The sequence below is a fragment of the Lissotriton vulgaris genome, chromosome 5 (assembly GCF_964263255.1).
Source record: "Lissotriton vulgaris chromosome 5, aLisVul1.2, whole genome shotgun sequence".
NCBI classification, from domain to species: domain Eukaryota; kingdom Metazoa; phylum Chordata; class Amphibia; order Caudata; family Salamandridae; genus Lissotriton; species Lissotriton vulgaris.
The window spans coordinates 1269186949-1269204518 of NC_141693.1; the positions used below are offsets into that span (position 1 = coordinate 1269186949).

The window sequence follows — 17570 nt, forward strand, 5'->3', positions numbered from 1 at the left end:
ATGTGGCGGTAGCACCTCACAGCAGGTCCCCCTCCCTTCCTTGTCCCAGCGCTGACTGACTCTCTGGTGACATTTCCCCCTATTTATACCCTCCTCCCAGGCAGTGCCAGGACCTTCTAGAATGTTGGCAAATCTGGCCTAATCTGGTTCTAGGGAAGGGGGTGAGCACCCTGGGTGCCAGGCTTTCCCTCCAAAAGCTAGGGGTAGCTGGGTAATATTAACTAGACCGCCAACCTAACGCAGTCAGGTGGTACTACCCAGGGCCATGGCATCCATTTTAAAATCACAGAGCATTTTAGTCAGGTACATTTTCAAAATGGGGGATATTTACAAGTGCTCACATTATGACATGTAATTTTACATTTTCTACAAGGTGTCTCACACCACTCATGGCCTATACAGGTTTAATCCCATGGGGGAGACATCCTAGGTAAGGGGGTCAAAAGCGAAAAATTTTGGGGGAAAAAGGCCAAGTCCAACAGGAGGGGTCCAATATGTTGTCAGCTGGGTGTTCACGATTCATTCTGAGACGTTGGGCCCGAACGGAAGGAGGGAGATGGGTCTGTAGTTCCTGAGGTCGGTTGGGTCCGCCCATGGTTTTTTGAGGAGGGGCCTCACTTCGGCGCGCTTCCAGTCCATGGGGCAGGTGCCCGAGGCCAGGGAGGAGTTTATGGTGCGGGTTAGCTCAGGAGCGATGGCTGTGATGGCTCTGTGGAAGATGTGCGGGGGCAGGGGTCCCTAGGGGTGCCCGAGTGGGTCTCCTTCATGGTGCTGGGACATCTGATCGCGCTTGACAAGGACCAAGTCAAAGTTTAAGACCTACTACGATGAAGATCTGGTCGGATACGTAAGCAGGAGGCCCTGGTCAAAATTTTACCCTCAGACTTAGAAAGTTTTCGAGAGCTTTTTCTTAATATGTCGCTCAACCCTCCACAGCAGACCGGATTCGGAGAGGATTCCTCGGCTTGACATTTCACGAGGCCCGGTCAAATCCTGGAAGCCGGGAACTCCAGAGCTTTCAGCAGGCTGAACCTGAAATCCTAGCCGGGTCATAGTTGAACACGTACCCATACCTGTGGTAATTGGCTTGACTCTCGATGTCGGGTCGATCATCTCATGGAGCTTTTTCACAAAAGTGCTCCAAACTTCAGGAGGTGCTTCCTGGAGGTCTCCTTTTAGTGTCCATATCACCAATCCAAAGGTCTGGAATCTCTTAGGTGGTCTCTGGGATGTCTGGTCCACAATTCTCACAATGCATCTGGCCAAATCCTTAAAAGTCAATTAGACACAATCCAGGATGGGGACTTTTAGTGGAGATGATGCAGGTGGGGTCTGTTAATCTGTAGCTTGCAGGAAGGCCACTTCTTAATCCTTCTTTAAAGCATGGCTCAGTCCCCAGGGCTGTATTACATAGATGGTCCAGTCATTCAGAGTGCAGGCCTTTGGGAGTAAATCTAGATTCCAGCAGGGAACTCCTTTTTTCTGTGTAGTTTCAGCCAGCAGAACTGAGAGACTATAGAAGATGTAACATTTTTATCCAGTGTTCCAGGGGCAACAAGCAGAGGGGCACCTCTGTCCAGTGAGATGCTGGGTGCCACCCAAAAGCATGGCAAATTCCTCCAAAATGTGGCATCTCCTTGTCCCACAAAGCAATGCACTTCTAAAATCCAACATGGATGATTTCTCTACAGATGAGTAAGAGCCACAGGGTGTGACTCATTTCTATTGGCTCTCATCCACCTGACCTCTGCAAATTTCTGTCCTAAACCTGCCATCAGGCTGGGGCACAGGATGTAGGGGTAGGTACGCCTGGCATACCTTACTGATCTGCTCTCTCATTGAGCTCAGTTTGATTTACCCTGCCACCTCTGCCGGATTCATCATCCTCTGCTTCAGAGCTCTCTCCATCAGATGACATTTGCTCCAACCAGGCCACTTATCATCTAATCAAATCAGCCTGGCTGAGCCTATTAAGGCTTACCAATCAGCAAATATGCCTACAAGGCTGGATTTTGGCTTACAGAAGAGAAGGTTCTATAACTTCTCTTCTGTACGAGTTATGATAATTTCAAGAGTGGAAAGTTGTTGAATTCATCAATACCAATGTTTTAAGTCCTGGAATGATATTTCTCCTTTCCTAGCAATAGTTATACCTGAATAAAATATTGCAATGTTAGCCTATGGAGCTAATGGGGAAAAATGAAATGGGCAGTTTATCCCTCTCCAGGGCATATAAAACATGTTTTGTAAGGTCTCTGCCTATAGGTACAGGACACCCCACCCCTAAGACACATAGAGGAGACCTTTGTGGTGCCTAATAAGGTAGATTGTCACTTTTGAAGTGCCCATACCAGCAAAGTCGAGGTGGCACACATTTATTTTTAAAGACAGTCTGTAAAGCTAGGGTTCCTTTAAAAGGACAGCAGGCACTCAGCAGTGCAGGAAATCTACTGGGCCTCTAAACTGCCTAATTGTATACTAGGGACTTGTAGGTAGTTTGAATCCCCTAGACCTATGAATACTAGGGACTTATAGGGTCTAGTAATGCCAACTGTAAGTGTAACCAATTACATGTAAGTTTTTAAACATAGCATTGGGCCTGGTTAGCAGAGCCCAGGGTAGAGTCAGTAGGTTACGACCAGTATCATTTAGCATAAAATGGAGATGAACAGGGCAAAAGGATGACTTTATAGCAATGTTAGTGAAAGGAACAGCATTAACCTTTGCCAGAAATAGGCCAAATATCCATTGTTGCCATTTCACTTTGCATCTACCTGCCCCCCTTGCCATAAGACACGTAATGCATTTCCCTTTTAAACCCATGAGTTTTATTAGGTTGAGGGGAGCATAGAACGGATGGGAACTCCACCCTCTGATGCCCATAGAAAGTGTCTAATATCCATAACAGTACCAAAAGTACCGAAGGAGAGTGCAAGAATTTCAAATAGGTCCACTATGCATCTGTCCAAACTGCAAGTTATAACAACTAAATATATGGTGAACCTAAACAGAAAGTGGATCATCAGATCCTCCTCTGTTCAAGAAGTGGCCTTTTTTTTTTAGAAAGCAGTTACCTCACCCACTATGGTGGCAGGCTTTATAAAAGGGTTCACTCCTTATTAACATGTAGTATGGCAGTCTGAATAGGCTCCTGATGGATGGAGATCTTGTGGAGATCTTTGCAGTTAAAACCAGAATCCAAAGTTATGAAAATCTAGAATTACCTAGTGGCCAGTCTACTAAATTTTATTATGGATACCACAGAATAGAATGCAATACACCACCAATAATGTAGGGGCTGAACATTTGGGCATTGTTGTACATAACCTTACACAGCCCAACGATGGTTCAGAAATGGCTTAGTACTTATATAAGTCAAACACCCCAACTACAAGAATTGGACGGGTCTCTCTGTCTTGCCCCTTTTTTTCTCATACCAGTTAAGGAATTAAGAGTCCAGCCAGAGAAGATTCCCCAGGTAAATGGTACATATGGGGATGTAGTGCATTCAATTCCCATTGTGGGGTATGGTAACTCGGGCATTGTTTTGGATAGCGCGAATTAGGCCAAGTCATTCCAACTATGTGTGGTACCCACCCAATGCTGTCAGAGACACTAGATCCTGCTGGGTCTTCCTATTCAGCCACAATAATCTTACATACCCCTTAACCAGACAAGGCGGTTCACATTGAGGAGGCTATGCATACCAAATGTATCTCCTGGAATGTAGCTGGGCTGGCATCCAATCTAGTTATTCCCGATTGGTGTGAATTCATAGACCAACATGACTTTTGTACCTTTCAATAGACATGGTCTACGCAGCCCCTCCAACATGTAAGGAACGAACATTTTTGCAAAGTGGCCACATCTTCTGGGAAGCGCAGGCCATCCTGGGGTTTAATGATTTGAGCTAGAAATTTCACCTGTGGCTCATTGAAAGTGATCAATATGAACTCCCCTGACATTTTGTGGCTTAGTTTGACCACGACCGCAGATGTACCATACTATATTTATAGTATTGCAGACCCACTGGGAACAAAAAGGAATCTATAGTTATAGATATATTCAATGGGCATTCAGCCACACTCCCAGCCTCTGCAAGGAAAATTGTGTGGAGGATTTCATTTGTCAATATGAACCCTTTGCGGACAGCCAGGCCCTTGCGGACGACGAAGATGCTGCCTTGTCTATGCCTGAGTTAGAAATTCCTCTCATCAAGAGATGGTCTCCTGTTGCATTAAAAATTAAGACACTTTACCTAAATCCGGGTCTCCAATGGTAGATCAATTTCCAACAAATTAGGCAACCATACATTTAATAGGCCAAGTCACACTAGCCTATTAGACTACAAAATGCTGGATGTCAAATTGTGGCTGCTTGTGATTGACATGATAGTTCTCCCCCACTTTGATAGCAACCATACTGCACTGATTCTTGAGTTGAGTTTGTCCACAGTACACAATATAGTTCCCAATGTGAGCCCCTTGACAGAAGACTGATAATAAACTATTAATAAACGCATGGTTAAATGAAGTTGTTTAAAATACTCCCATGAGTCCATCAATGAGATTTACAGATTTTTTTGGCAATGGCATGGAGGGGTTGGTGCTTCTGGACCAGGTAGTAGAAGGCCCTGAGATATTGAGGGCGATATCCGAAGCCCATGACCGATGTTTAAAGCCTGAGGAATCACTTTGTGATCGAATGAAGGCAAACATTGGAGAGGACGTGCCCACATCCTGGTATAATAAATCATGCAAATACGCTAAGACTGAACCTATTCAAGCAATTAAAAGGGAAAATAGATGGACCTTCGATCCAAACCACCACAGTCTTACAGGGAAAGTGCTTTCCAAGGCCAAGAAGGACTTGGAGCAGGGAATATTGGATGCCCTCCTGGAAGCTGCCAGCTCGGACGATCATTGTTCTTTCTGGAATTTGGTGTTCTCTGGCAGCAGAGATGAGTTTTGCTCCATAGAAAACAACAACATAGTCAGTGACTGGGTGTTGCATTTCTCTAGTTTATATTCCCTGGAGGTAGGTCACCATGCCATGTTAAGTAATTCACTGGGTTCTGGTGAACAACTAATACAATTGTTTCAAAGCAATAAAGGAGAGGAAGACTTGTACCCAAAGGTTGTCCATTTAGGGTGCAGCACATGCAGGCGAGATTTCAAAGCCCTGAAAATCACTGCGCAGGAATTAGCATGGCCATAAGGGGAATTGTTTCTAATAAAGCCCCTTGTTTAGATAAAATCCCCAGTGATCTATTTGTGAGTGAGCCAAGCAAGAGTGCTTCAGTGTCAGTGTTTTTCACAGCTATTATGAAAGGGGCACCTATTCCATCGACATAGGCAGAAGCCGAAATCATCCCCATTTCTAAGAAGAGCTCACATGACATGCCCATATCTGATAATGGGTTTCTGCCCCCCCCTCACCCCCCCTCCCCTTCAGGCAGGGATCAAAGAGTTGACCAGCACTATTGAACAAGTGTTCGATCTGCAGGTGTAGTATTGGAAGACTGTCATGTTTGGTGGGGGACGACTCTATGTCGTTTTCATTGACCTACGCACTGCCCTCGTCTTAGTACACAGGTCAACGCTTTGGCGGGTTCTTTCTGAGAGGAGGTGCCAAACTGACTGCACAACATTATAATAAGGCTGCATCATAAGAATTATGTGCAAGTTAGGTTTGGAAGCGCAGGTGAGTTGGCTGATCCTTTCCCTGTGACTGGAGGAGTTGGGCTGGGGTGCATACTGGTGCCTACGTTGTTCACACTTTATGTTAATGGGCTTGTAAAATTTTTAGACCAGCGTGATAATGACACACCCAGAATGGCAAGCATGAGGGTTCTGGTCCTTATGTTCTGGTCCTTATGTTTGTAGATGATAGTTTACTCCTCTCCAAATCTCCCATGGGACTTCAAAAAGCCTTGAATCAACTTGAGTGTTTCTGTAAAATTAGAGTCTAGAGATCAAAGTGAGCAAAACTAAGTATATGGTCCTGAATCCCGGGCCCATGACAAGGGCTAACCCAACACTAGCTGGGGCCCTGTTATAGCATGCGCGTACTTTTGTTTACCTAGGTATAACACTGAATGAACACCTCGGGTGTCAAGCACACATTATTCAGCATAGGTTACAAGTGTAAAGAGGAATTCTTAAGATGGCGGTAGATTCACAGTTTCGCCCTATTCAACTGGCCTTACAGATATATAATCATCAGGCACTGGCGCAGAGTTAAGGGGCATTTAGATATATCCACATTAGTTATGGTGGAAAATCGTTTTATGTGTCAGTTAGTAGGTGTACCTGCAAGTACCCCGTTCGTTCCTCTCAGGCTTGCTTTCGGGCTTAAAACTCTCTCCCAAAGGTTAGGACTGCGCCCACTGTTGTATTGGTGGAGGATCTGCGCCATCCCGGAGCTCCTCTCATATTGTCAAAGGCTAGAAGAAATTCTACCTTACTCAAGATCTAGTAGGATTCCGTGAATTAAGCATATGAAGTCCAGAGTGAGTGAGATTGGGATACCCAGTTTTTGGAGTGCCCCATATGAGGCTGTGTCCACCCCAAAGACTATGATTAAGAATGCTCACTGGCAGTACATACATATGCTTCTATGTTGCCAGATGAGGCATCTTTCCCTAACAGACACTTTTCTTGCAGTCAAGGATACCTTAGCAAAGGAGGACTTTTTGGATGCGGTAGGACCTCCATTAGCTAAGCGACTGTATTAGCATTTTGATATGAAAGCCTGCCAATTCAGTCTTTCACTGTTAAGCGGGCACAAGTATCGAAAGCCCATGAGCGGCTGTGTCTGTCGTGTGGCCCACAAAAGAAACTGTTGAACACGTGCTGTCTTGTTGCCCAGCCTATATGAGTAACAGGAGGCGTTGGATCATTCCGCTGTGTCGGAATTTAGGCACCAGGGAGCACAAGAAGCCCTCAGTGTACTGAGATATGATACTAGCAAACCTTTGGGTTTTGCCCTTACTCGTTATATGCTGGGAATGTAGACAACAAGGCAGAACATGCGCATTGTCCAGGAAAAACAGCATAGTAACGAACCGCCAAATGTTTAATGCCATATTGATGAGATATGACTAAATGTTGTAATAGCGAGTTATTTGTTTTTATGAATTTTAATCAATGCTGTTGCTAATTTACTATTTGTTTATTAATGTGTTCTTGATCAGAGATATTACATCTTCTGTGTGTCATACTCTTGTCTGGTGTTTATAGCGGAATGTATTTGATTTGTAGTGTGGCAGGATATCTTTGTTGTATGCAAATGTCACAAATATCTGATTGCTTGCATTACATTGTTTATTTTGCTTTATGCTGTTTTACTAATTTTTAGGCGCTTTTATTGCCTGGTGCCGAAATAAAGATCTTTGAATTGTAATTGAATGTTTGAATACACGTGGCTAGTCTTTATGGACACACACACACACACACGCACACCCTGCGTACAGAGCATCACCGGACTTCACTAAATATAAATGTGTAACACGTGACACAGTGGTTGCTTTTGTCTTGCTAATAGTTGACAAACCTTAGAGCTTTTCTCCTAAAATGTTTTTCAGGATCAATTACAACAGTATTCACTGATCTGATAAGATATTAAGTTTTTTACAGGTGACATTTAACACATAATTCAATTGTAAGAGCCCCCGTTTCACGAAATTGGCTGCTACGAATTATTTACAATAAAGTATTTCTTGTTCTCCTATTTGCAAAATCCGACAAATGCTGCTCAATATTCTGAGATTTGCAGAAAGTGAACTCAAAATGTTTCTCTTGTTATTATTGAGGTATATCAACTGGTGCCTTCCTAGCCGTTAAAGGTTTCGATCAACCAGTGAGTAACCAGTATCTCCTCAGCGCCTGTAAGATCAACTTGACCGACACGGAAACTAAGAATGGAGACGACCAGGACCATCATGACGGTGAGTGACCTGTTCACTAGATCAAGAGGACCATGTGCTCATTGACTTATTTTGTGGTTCTATAAAGCACTACACCTCACTGTTCGGCCACTTCTGAGGTATATGACTGAAGTCAGTGTGAGCTAAATATGAAACTAGGTTTCCCTTATGTCTGTATGAATGCAGGGTTGGTGGAATGGGAGTCCAGTTGCTTGCACCCTTTCCCCAAATTCTTCATCACAACCACTGTGCTCAGTATCTATCAATCAATCAATCAATTGATTGATTGATTGACTGTGCTCAGTAGTTAAGTATGTGGATGTTTGTTCTGTGGGTTCAGGGCATTTGGCACACCACTGGATGCTGAACTCCCAAGCATCTTCTCTGTTCTGTTTGAAAGTTGACTGATTGTACATGTGTGCAGTCACTGGTCACAGGTTTAGGGTTGGTACCTCACGTTGCGCCAGATTTTGAAGGTATTATGGTCCTCTTTTCTAGAAGACCTTTTGCACAGGGCAGATAAATTCGGCTTGATCCGTGGATCCATTGGGAGCTGTTGGAGTGCTTCTAGGATTAGTTATATATGGCCGTCCTGATGCAGGTTCCACTTATGAGATGTGGTTAGGCTTTAGATGCTTTATTATTTAACCCTAATGCGGTTAGGTGTGATGAATCCTTTTAGGCTTCCGGAGAACACATTTTCATCTTTCCAGATTCTGGATACCTACTTGTATTCCCTTTACAACTTTCAATGAGATTCCTTGAGAGGCCTCTGTCAATGCACTACTCTGGCCATGAGGTAAGGTCTCTGCGGTTGCAGCAGTTCAATGCAGACACCTATGGACCTCTGCTTTAGTATGTAGTTGGAGGTATAGTAATAAATCATCAGGACTAGGGGGTCTCACTTTCTTAGCATCATCTGAATCCTTTTTGGGGTGTGTTAAATTATAACGAGGCATATTTTAAATGGAGGCAAATTATTATTCTCCGAATTTGTTTTCTCTGAATTTTGGCTCCACCTGCCACAAAATGGTTTCTAATTGTATGCAAGTAAGGCAGAATTGCTGACAGAAGAAATAGTAAAAAAGCAATACGCCTATGCGATACTATAATATGTCTGGTAACCTTGAATAACTAATGCATGCTTGCTCAGGTATCAGAGTTTAAAAATAAAACAGATTATTTCAAACATCTATACAAACCACCCTTCACTCCCTGAAAACAAGTCAAGCCTTTTTGCATCAAACTGGCTTTCGGCATGTTTGCAGGCCCTCGTACTATCCTGAACTAAATCTGGCAATGCATTACTATGTGACATTTTCATATCTCTGGAACTAGAAAATCTGAGCTCACTTTGCCTCTTTAAAAGTGCCATCATTGACTTCCTTTTGTGTCGTCCAAGTAGGGTTGTAGCTGGAAACATAGGCTTTGGGGGCATGCCCCCTGGAAATAACAACATACATAAAAAGTATCATGGACAACGTTGATCATGTCATTGGCCGGGGTTTTCCTCCTCAAGGAATGCTTTGAAAACGTCTATTAATCGTGGTTGAGTTTATGCACCAACAAAGCCATTTATTTATGTTGGTTTTTTTATCATAGTATTATTCTGCCCTCTGAATTTTGGAAAGTATGTTGCCTTATAATTACAATGGTTAAACATAAATATAATACAACTCCTGGCTCTGAGTTAATGCTTGCTTCTGATAATTGCTGTGATCTGCAAATCACAAGTTCGAGTCCTACTAAGGCCGATACAGACTTTTACCCTTTTTTAATCCTTCTGATATTGCCAATCTGAGTACCATTAATAAATTATGTATTACTAATAATCCCTGTTATTTACAGCTTTTTTAAACTTCTGAAATGTAGCAAGAAAAACAATCTAAGTTTGACTGCCAGCCACAATCGGGGCAGTCATACAGTGCATCTATCAGAAACCTTTATCATATAAATATATTTGATGCCTACAAACTGAACATTTATCAGAGGCTGCAATACTATGAATATATTGGTGGCTTCTGTACTGTGAATGTATCTGAGGTATTAACGTAGGGCATGTATTGGAGGCATAAAAACTGTGCATATAATAGAGGTCTACATACTCTGCATATGTATGAATCAGGCCTGTGACATGCACATTACATGCTCAAATTCCACTGTAAACAATAGATTTGAGAAATAACGAAAAATCATTGGTGCTATAAAGAGGGAGAAAGCTGTCCTTATAGGCATATTGGAATGAGTATGATATACACCACTGTCTGGAAAAAATAGTGTATTAGGCTTTAAAATATACAAACTTTTCATTTTGTGCATTTACTTAATAAACTGCTGCCCATCGAACTGCAGAAAACTATCCATTCTAATACTGACATGAAACTCGGACCTCTTTCCAAATGTCCTCAAGGCCTTCATCATCAAGCCAAACTTGAAGAAACAAAAACTCAATGTAGTAGAACCGGTGCAATTTCCAAGGGATGATATGACGTTCACCCTGATCTTGAACAAAGAAAGCAACAGTGCCTCACCCCACCCCGCTACTGGGTCTTTTAGCACTCAGTACTTCAGGATCTGACAGATCAAGTATCGATGAGCTTCTACCATAGTCTGTAGCACTGACTCTCGTGTGTGGCAGGATCCCATCATCTCTCAACTCCTCTTGAGTGCTGATTACTCAGCTTACTCCTGGAACTCAAGTCCTTCAGGGTAGCGTATAAACATTATGCAGATGACACACAGATCACTCTCAAGCTCGAAAATCCAAAGCTATAAACTGCTCTGGTTGGGACCACTTCACCAGAGTCACAGTCACAGACCAATGGATGCTCATCAACCACTTCAAACGTTACTCACTGTAAATCGTGATCCTCACCAGTAGCAACTGGGAGAATTACTTTCCAAAAGCCATCTGGCAGGAGTCCTATGACTAGCGCTGCAAATGAATCATGTAACCAGCGTTAACTTCCTCATGGGACCTCTACTGCACTGTCCCCCTTCTAGGTATCTCCATCAAATTTCAGAATTCAAAATGCAGCTGCCAAGAACTACTATACCTATGCAACCACTTCACTCACTAGCATTGCAGGTGCTCGAAAGGGGTTGCCTGATGGGAAACTTCTTCTTTATGGCACTGTGCTTTGTCCACATGTTCATCAAGGGCACAAAACCATCCTTCACTCAGGTGAAACCTTAGTGATGCATAACAATTAGAAGCCTGCACTCGAGACTTGAAACACCATTTAATAATATATGCATTGATAGCACATTTTTATTCATTGAGGCAACTTTCTCTGATACTTTTTGACTATAGTTATAAGAAACCATGGCAGCAAACTGTGTAACAGAGCTATAGTAATAGGCCTTTTTACCTGTGATCCATGAATAGACATCTGCTGGCCCATCTAAAATGTCTGCTATTCATAATGAAAACAGAATCCTGAACATGACAGCCTGTGTGTTGTATATGTGCATGTGTGCTGTAGTTAGTAGTAAGCTGTTCATAAGCTATACAGGGCTGTAGGGTCCATTTTGGAAGCCCTCAGACTGGGCCACAGTACAAGATGAAGAAGAATTTTTGATTTCTCCAGACAGCCAGCCCATGTGTATTGCTGTCATCTCGTAGACAAAAGTGGAACAGCGGGCGCTTTGGAGAGGAAAGAGGAGACAGGACTTCTTTAGATGTGCCAGGGCCTTCCTGATATATGAGCCTGTAAATGACTGAAGCTTCCATTAGGTAGATGGCAGGGGGTACAGGATGTGGCCTGCAATATCTGATGTTAGGGAATGAAGCTATTTGAAGAGATCTTCTGGATTTCTGCTAGGAGGGGTTGTAAATAACTCGGTGCAGCCTGCTCTCACCTCTTTGTTCTTCTGTGGTTGGTGTGCTACCTTGAGAAGAGCTGGAGTAGCCAGAGCATCCTCACAAACTAAGGCCAGGTCTGGAAGGGAGCTTGTTAAGGACACATGAAAGGACAACCAACCCAAACCAGTTCCGTGGACATGGAATACACATTCTCCAACTGCAAAAGCTGTATAAAGATGTGAGCTTAAGAACGATTACTGTTTGTTTTTGTGGTCTCTTCTACCAAGAAGTGAATACTCCACAGAGTACTCAAGGACCACTTACTATGAAGCCACTCGTTGGTGTCACACTGACAGCAAACTCCCCAAAGGTGAGGGAACATCACCAGGAGTTCGATCTGGGTGCCACATATCCAGCGCAAATTGTGAAGGAGGAGCAGTTTGTGGAAGGAACTGCAGTAATTTACCCTAGAACTGAACAAGAGTGGGGAAGGACTCACAGTATTGAAGGATTGTGAAGTGCGACCTTTGTTGAATATCCCCATCCTAGATGTCAGGCCCGTGATGTGTCTGCGTGGTAGGCTTGACTTTAACTGGGATAGCGCCTGCTGGTGGCCGAGGTGTCCTATAAGTGGACTGTTTGTAAGTGGACTTTGTATCCTTTACACTGCAAAATGTGCTGTTGAGTCAGACCAGTCCTGAAAACTAAGTGATGGGGTACCAGCGGATATGTTTAAGGCAAATCCGCTGTATTGGGCTAACATCTTAACTAAAGTCTTTAATGCATCTGTAGTAGTTGGATTCCCGTACACCTGGTCCTCAGCTACGATAATACCAGTATTCAAAAAAGGGCAGAGAGGAGACCCTAGATGCTATAGACCTATATCTCTGCTGGACTCCTCGGTTAAAATTCTAGCGAAGGTTGTCCTGGCGAGAATAGCATCCTGGGCCAAAGGGAAAAATATTCTGTCCGAGGCACAATATGGTTTCAGGTCAGGGAGGAGTACAGAGGATCAATGCCTCAATATCCACCTTATAATTTCCAAATATACTAGGGCAAAAGGGGGAATGATATTCCTAGGCTTTATGGATTTGTCCACAGCCTTTGATCTTGTCAATAGATCTAGGCTGTGGGCAATGCTCCTGAAGTTGGGCCTTGATAGCTCTCTGGTACATTTCCTGGCGGAGCTCCACAAAGATCTGAGAGCCTGCATTAGAATGACAACAGAAGGGAAATGTACGGCAAGTTTTAGATCAACCAGAGGGGTCCGTCAGGGCTGTATACTGGCCCCAATGTTATTCACGTTATATGTGAATTCATTGGAGGATGACCTAACGGCAGTCACGCAGGATATCCAGAGCATGGGGGGTGCACCAATCCCAGTGCTCCTCTATGCCGATGATGCGGTGTTAATAGCCAGGACCCCAATTGCCCTGCAAAAGCTACTTGATTCATTTGGAAATGTCATGTCTAGTCTTGACTTGGTGATTAATAGCAGTAAATCCCACACAATGTCAGAAGGTTGTTCTAAAAATAAAAAATAAACCTTCTTCTGTGACGGTGAGGTTATCACTAGTGTTAAGGTTTTCACCTACTTGGGGGTTATCTTTGACCGAAGGGGTACTTGGTCACCGCAGTTAACATCCAAAGCAAACGCGTTGAGAAGTTCATCCTCTACAATTCTGGGGTTCGCAAAGAGATTAGGGGGAAAACCCATCGAGGCTATCTTGGCCATTTACAAAGCCAAGACTGCCGCTATTGCCAGATACGGGGCTGCAATCTGGGGTTATGTAAAATCTGACCGTATTCAAATAGAGGAAAATAAATTCCTTCGATCATTGCTGGGCCTACCTCAGTCAACTGCTACCTATTCCCTACACCTTGAACTAGGTCTTGGCTATATACTAGACACAATAAATCTAGCTCCGCTCCTGATGTGGATCAAGCTCTGGCTAAATCCGAACCTTAGCCTTAACCACAGGATCATAAAAGACAGTCTTAATCTAGACCACAGGAGGGATATTCAGTGGCTTTCCTATGTTGAGTCCTTGGCTGCGAAGCTGGGATGCCCTGAGATCTTTGACAGCCCAGAATCCCTGTGTAAAGCAGATCTAATGTGGGTGAAGACCAACTTTATTAGGCTCTGTGTTGCCGAGCGTGAAACGGTCGAGCTATGCAAACCCTCTGTGAGGGCTCATGTAATGATAACTACATCCCTTGAGCTGGCTCCTTACTTGGCAGTGGTCACAAATTTCTTTCATAGGTGGCTACTGACCAAGTTCCGTTTCAATCAAATTTATATGGTCCTGTGGGACGAGAAAGACTGGTGTAGGCTTGAGGAGTCGTCCCCATGTATATGTGATGGTTTTTCCACCCAGGACAATGCGCACTTCTTGTTTTTTTGCTCTTTTTATTGTGAACCTCGGATTCAATACTTAAAACCAATACTGAAGGAGATGAGTTTTACGCAGTACAAGCCCGCATTGTTATATTTACAGATGTTGGATTCTCCTGTAATTATGTATTGTACTGCTAGTTTCCTGGCTGCATCTGTAAGAAGTAAGAGACTAAGGTTAAGATCGGATTTCTAATGTTGAAAGTTAATTAACTCTTGTCCATTGTACTGTTGGGCGCAAACTGAAATGAATTTGTGTAATTACTCTTTTTAAACTGTTTTTTAATCTATGTCATGTTTAATACTGTATTAATTGATTTTAACATGTTTTAAGTGTTTCAAATATGTCTAGAATACGTTTATGATTTTAACTAATCGAATAAAGTGGTTTTGACTGACTGAACTAAGTGATCTGAAAGGTATATTGGGGGTGCCCCATGAAGAAACGAGGTTGTTGCCTTAAGGCATTGCATGCTGAAGATAGGGATTGGTATCCACTTCACAGAGGAACTGCCATTTTTGGGTATGTGTATGCCGATCCCAAGAAGTAAGAGCCAAGTACTCACCAGTGTGAGCCTCAATGTGATTCCGTTATCCAGTGGAGTGCTGGTGCAAGCTGTGATCTGCTGCTGAAGCCCTGAATAAGGCCACCAATAGAAGTGTCTGCTTCAGTTACAGCTAGTGAGTGACGCACTGTGCCACTTGGAGGCTCTTGCTTGCCGCTAGGGACATAGTGCTGCGTTGGAAGGCTGAACGCAGCCTTGTACTTCTTCTTGACTGCTGCATGCCACATGGAGGCTTCCAGCTGGTGCTTGTAAAATCCTGGTGCCACAAGAGGGCTAAACATGGCCCGTGTTGCTACTATTAACTTGGTGAGAGACTAAAAGGGTCTAAGCCTGGGAGACTGAGTTGTACAATCGTCCAGAGGAAACAGACATGTGGTGCACCCACAGAGCTTGCATTTACAACACAATTCAAAACAATACATTTCTAAAGTACACAGCTACCCCACAAAGGTGTCCCGGCGCTAACGGAAACGATCACCCACAAGTCATAAAAAAAGAAAAAACATGGTTAAGAGTCAAAAAGAATACTTTTTAATCCTTTTTTAAATAACCTTTCTGAACGTCTGCTTCTGAAAGCATGAGGAAGTGCGTCCCAGAACATGACTGTCAGATAAGATCTGCCTTCTCTTCTAGACGTATATATACTGGTGCTTGAAACAGTTTCAGGTTATTGGAGCACAGTGAGCGGGCCTAAGAAGACAAATTAAAGCAGTGCCTGAGGTAGAGAAGCCCCTTTAGGACCTGAACCTTCAAAATGACGGCACCCAGTGCGAGGGGAGTGGTGACCCACTAGAGACAGGTGTCCCTGAGATCACAAAGACTCATAACTTTGAGTCAAGAATTTGTGCATGACAGAATGTGTACAGGAAATCTATGTTTTTTTGTGTAACAAAGTACTTGTCTTATGTACAAATAAAATAACTGGGATGGACATTGATGTTATTGCGCTGCTGCCTGTGGTATTGATGATTGAGCCTTGCTGTCCCCCACACTTACTTCCGTAAGAAACCTGTGACTGCTCGTCCATGCTACCACTGGGAGTGAAGAGTGGAGAGGGTTGTACTTGGTGAAATGTGCAGAGCCATAGTGAGGCTGGCCCTGGGACAACAGTGGGAAAAAGCATCCACCCATACACTTGTGACCGAGTAACCTTTGCCTCCCCTTTGGCCTCCTGAATGGGGGTCTGACGCTCATCATTTTATGCAGCCAAAATATTTCAGTGCTGTGAAATAATCCTATGGATCCAAGCTCCACCATTGCCTGAGCTGGAACCTATCGGTATTCAAAAGGTCTAGGTTGGTATGTTGCTGCTGCTTCCAATAGGCCCACCATTTGCCATCTCAGGGAGAGGTTCTCCCAAGCCCTCAATACACTAATTGGAACATAAAAAGTGTTTCATTTGCAAACCTAGTTACTGAGGAACCTCTTATGTGGAGGAAAGCGAAATAGTGATCTAGCCAGTAGTCAAGCATATCACATCAATGTGTTAGTATACCATATCAAGTAAACCTGATTAGATTAGGTAGAAACTGCCAATTTACATCTTGTTTTATCCAATCCATTCTCCATTAACTCTGCGTGATTTTAGAAACTGATTGAGCTGTGATTATTGTGCAAATATCTAGGGCTTCTTTGACCTCTGACAAACTGTGAGGTTTATAATGGTCAAAACTAGGCAATCTCCTCACAAGATCCTAATATCAGCAGGGGTGCTAATTCTACTTATGTCTCTCAATTGGGACATCAATGCATAGACACCACTCACATGCAAGAGGAAGATCAAATCACTGTTTCCCAATCAATCAATTAATCAATCATTTGTAAAGTGCACTACATACCCGCGATGGTCTCAAGGCGCTGGGGGGGTGCTACTGATTGAACAGCCACGTCTTGAGTATCCGCCTGAAGGTCAGCAGGTTTTGGGTCTGTCATAGGCTCAGTGGGAGGGTGTTTCATGTCGTCGCGGGAAGGTGGGAGAAGGATCTCCCACCGGTGGTTGTTCTTCGGATGCGCGGGATGGTGGTGAGTGATAGGTCGGCAAACCGTAGCTGGTGGTTGGGGATATAGAAGGAGAGCCGTCTGTTGAGGTGGGCTGGGCCGGTCTTGTGGAGTGCCTTGTGTGCATGGGTGAGGAGCTTGAAGGATATTCTCTTGTTGACGGGGAGCCAGTGCAGGTTTCTCAGGTGGGGGGTGAGGTGGCTGTGGCATGCTACGTTGAGGATCACTCATGCTGAGGAGTTTTGGATGTGTTGTAGTCATTTGATGAGCTTGGTCGGGGCTCCCATGTAGAGGGCGTTTCCGTAGTCAAGTCTGCTGCTGACGAGGGCCTGGGTGACTGTCTTTCTTGTATCTGTTGGATCCATCTGTAGATCTTGCGGAGCATGCGGAGGGTGTTGAAGCAGGAGGAGGAGATAGCGTTGACTTGCTTGGTCATTGAGAGCGTTAAGTCAAGGATGATTTGCAGGTTGTGTGCGTAATTGACAGCGTTGACTTGCTTGGTCATTGAGAGCGTTAAGTCAAGGATGATTTGCAGGTTGTGTGCGTAATTTGAGGGTGTTGAGGCTGCCACCAGTGCCGTCGGCCACCAGGAGTTGTCCAAGGCTGAAGTGTTGGAACTGAGGATGAGGACCTCCGTCTTGTCCGAGTTCAGCTTCAGAAGGCTGGTCTTCATCCAGTCGGCGACGGCCTTTATTCCTTTGTGGAGGCTGGCTTTGGCTGTGATGGGGTCCTTGGAATGGGAGAGGATCAGCTGAGTGTTGTCGGCGTAGGAGATTATGTTGAGGTCATGCTGTTGGGCTACGTGTAGGAGCAGGGCCATGTAAATGTTGAACAGCGTCGGGCTGAGGGAGGATACCTGGGGTACGCCGCAGATTATCT

At 44.0% G+C, this 17570-nt stretch overlaps 1 protein-coding gene across 1 annotated transcript in view; it reads left to right on the forward strand.

Annotated features, from left to right (window-relative positions):
* LOC147712439 (uncharacterized) overlaps positions 1-17570 on the forward strand; it is a 172997-nt gene that overhangs the window by 142804 nt on the left and 12623 nt on the right. Inside the window, exon 7 of the mRNA XM_086923112.1 lies at positions 7814-7948. Coding sequence (XP_086779238.1) covers positions 7814-7948 — 135 coding nt within the window. The remainder of the gene's footprint in view (positions 1-7813; positions 7949-17570) is intronic.